The sequence below is a fragment of the Gekko japonicus genome, unplaced genomic scaffold (genome assembly GCF_001447785.1).
Source record: "Gekko japonicus isolate JY-2015 unplaced genomic scaffold, Gekko_japonicus_V1.1 scaffold5510, whole genome shotgun sequence".
NCBI classification, from domain to species: domain Eukaryota; kingdom Metazoa; phylum Chordata; class Lepidosauria; order Squamata; family Gekkonidae; genus Gekko; species Gekko japonicus.
This window is the reverse complement of record NW_015172183.1, coordinates 32,725-35,812: the sequence shown is the minus strand read 5'-3', so window position 1 is coordinate 35,812 and position 3,088 is coordinate 32,725. Positions and strand designations below refer to the sequence as shown.

Sequence of the window (3,088 nt, the reverse complement as noted above, 5' to 3'; positions counted from 1 at the left end):
CACATTTTTTTTTCTTTCAAAATATCAATATACCCCTGTGGCGTTATCATGATAGTTTAAGCAGGTTCTCTGAATTCCCAGCTTTCATTAAAAATAAAAGTAAGTCTCTAGCCCAGAAGTGTCAAACTCATTTGTTATGAGGGCCGGATCTGACAGAAATGTCAACTTTGGCCTGGCCATGTGTGCCATAAAATGTAATGCCAGGTACCGGAGATATCGCTCCTATATTATAATCCTGTTTGGGGTGGCAAGATTCGATGCGCGCCAAAATCAGTTGGTTGCCTGAACTGCCACTCAGAAATGGGTCCCTGGCCACTGGCTGAGTTGCCTTGCTGCGTTGGCTCAGTCTCACCCAATGAGCCGGTGATGAGCCTCTCGCCCTCAGCATGCAGGGAGCCGCCAAATGGGATGGACGCTTCGGCAGCTGGAGGCTTAGGAGGCTGAGGCCATTCCTGCGACCGCCATGGCGGTTGTCATCAGCCCCAGCCGACTGCAGGTAGCCGCCCGCCCTGTGACCGGACCGGGACCGGTGCGCTGCCGGGGCGGAGGGTGGTGGAGGCAACCTTCAGGCCACCACCACCCGCCTGGACAAGGAGCCAGGGGTCTGTGGATGGGGGAGAAAGTGGGGGACCAGTCCTCACTGTGCTCCAAGGTGACGGGTGGCCCGGCCCATTCAGTGGGCGTGGGGTTGTTGGGACGAGGCCAGTCCTGCTGCCGCCGTGGGCGTCGTAGGCCGCCGAGGCCCAATGCACGTCGGCGGTTAGCCTGCAAGTGGATGGGGGCTGGTGCACCGTTGGGGTGGAGAGCCATGGAAGCGGCCTGGAGGCCACCGGTTGCAGCAGGGCAGGCAGCCAGTTGCAGGGTGTTCCGTCGCCCCGTGACCTCAGGTCTGGGGAGGGGGGAGAAAGCAGGGGGCCGGGTCTCAGTGTGCTCCAAGGCAATGGGTGGCCCGGCCCCTTCACCGGCCGTGGGGTCATTGGGCCCCACTCGATCCATCATCATGCTGGCCACGTTGGGGGCGGGATGCTCTATGATTTGAGGGAAAACTCTATGGTTTTCCCTCAAATCCTAGTGGCCCCGCCCCCAACATGCCGACGCAATGATGTCACTTCCGGGTGGCGTCATTGCGGCAGTGCGCTTTGCGCACGCACACAGGCTCCCAGGACGGCATGGGACTCCCCCGCGGTAAGTAATTTTGGACTTGGCAACCCTACCCCACGACCACCTCTCCAAGCAGTTGGAGTAGCTAACATCTCCCTTCCTGGTTCCCTGGGCATCTCACAAAAGTTTTGGGATACATCACCTACCCTGCTGTGGTCTACCAATGCACATCAGCTGCAGGAACCTTTGGTGCAATTGCCACACCCAGTTTCTATAAACACACGGGAAGAGAGCTGTCTTGAAGTAAACGCCGTTGCTCTAGAAGCCCCGTTCCTGAAGCTTATATGTTTTGAGGGTCGTTTTGTTTATCCAATGGCAAGAGGAGACGCAGAATGCATTTGCAAAGGTCCTCCCTCCCTCCCTCCCTGCTGTCATGCTCACTCCATGCTTCTGCCCATTGGTGTGCATGTAAACACCAGATCCCCACCCTATGTTGGCTGGAGATTTGGGTGGTGGAGCCCGGGGAGGGCGGGGTTTGGAGAGGGGCCAGACCTCAGTGGGCTACAATGCCGTTGAGTCCAACCTCCAAAGCAGCCATTTTCTCCAGGACTGGAGATCAGTTTCGATTCCAGGAGTTCTCCGGGCCCCACCTGGAGCGTGCAAACCAAAGAGAGAGATCACCGGGATGGAAGTTGAGACGAGGCAAACAACCGTGATGTATTATGCCAAAAAAAGTCTCCAAGGACTAGATATTTCTTTTCCCAATATTCAGTTTACTGGAAGCAATTCAAACGCCATCAACACCAACCGACCATGCGTTTTATATCTCGTTTCGTATAACTTTATCATATCTGAGGAGTGTTACTATGGCATGTGGACAGAGTGTTTTCCAAATGGATTAATATTATATAGGTATTTCAATGCCACCCACTTTGATGAAGTTATACAATAGCCAAACTGTGCCACCAAAAGGGGACCAAATGCTTCATTTGCTTCATATGTTCAGGCAACCCAGGACAAGATGTTCTTTGCTTTCTCCAAAAATGTTGGACCAGGGATACCTGTCATGCTGGTTATTACTTGGTGCCTATTGTTATGTGTCCGGTCTCTCACAAAGTAGTGCGAACCACATGCCCTCAGGGACATAACAGTAATCTCCTTGGTCTGCCATTTTGAACATGATCTTTACAGAGAGTGAGTGCTCTATCGCCCCCTCTGGCCTACCAACGAACTGCATTTCTAATAAACTCTGTATCAGGGGTCATTTCGTAGAGAAAGAGGTGCAGGAGCTCATTAGCATAACGAATTAGCATAACTCGTTTGCATATGCCACACCCCCTGACCTCACTGGAAGTGTGTCAGAAGGCAACACCCGCTCAGGCTAAACTGGACTGTTTTGGATGGCTAGCTATTGGGGGGGGGGATCGTGCAGATCTGTCCTCGCAGAGGAGGGAGAGCTTGGATCTGAATAAAATTTGGTCTTAAAGGTGCCACTGGACTGTTTTGCACCGGGGGGCTCTGCAGCTTACCTGGCTGCTTCTTGCTCTAACTGAGGGCTGTCGGGAGCAGTGGGTGGGGCTTGTTGCATGTGCCCACCCCCTGGGCTCTTTACTGCCGGAGCTCCGCTCCTGTGCGCTCCTGCAGGAAATGACCCCTGGTACTAGTACCTATGAAGGTTCCCCCACACACACACTTTCTGGAAGCATCCTTGGAGCCAGTTTGGTGTAGTGGTTAAGTGTGCAGACTCTAATGTGGGAGAACCGGGTTTGATTCCCCACTCCTCCACTTGCACCTGCTGATGTTACCTTGGGTCAGTCACAAGCTCTGGCACAGCTGTCCTTGAAAAAGAGCAGTTTGTGTCAGAGTTCTCTCAGCCCCACCCACCTCACAGGGTGTCTGTTGTGGGGAGGAGAAGGGAAAGGAGTTTGTAAGCTGCTCTGAGACTCCAAGTGAAGGGCGGGGTATAAATCCAATCTCCTCCTCCTCC

The 3,088-nt window shown here is 53.8% G+C and overlaps 1 protein-coding gene across 1 annotated transcript in view; it reads left to right on the top strand.

Annotated features, from left to right (window-relative positions):
* Positions 1-1,169: 1,169 nt before the first annotated feature.
* The window catches only part of LOC107118691 (obscurin-like), a gene marked incomplete at its 3' end in the record, with an annotated part of 32,998 nt that continues 31,079 nt past the window's right edge, over positions 1,170-3,088 (top strand). The window contains exon 1 of the mRNA XM_015421052.1: positions 1,170-1,185. Within this exon, the coding sequence (XP_015276538.1) occupies positions 1,170-1,185 (16 nt within the window). The remainder of the gene's footprint in view (positions 1,186-3,088) is intronic.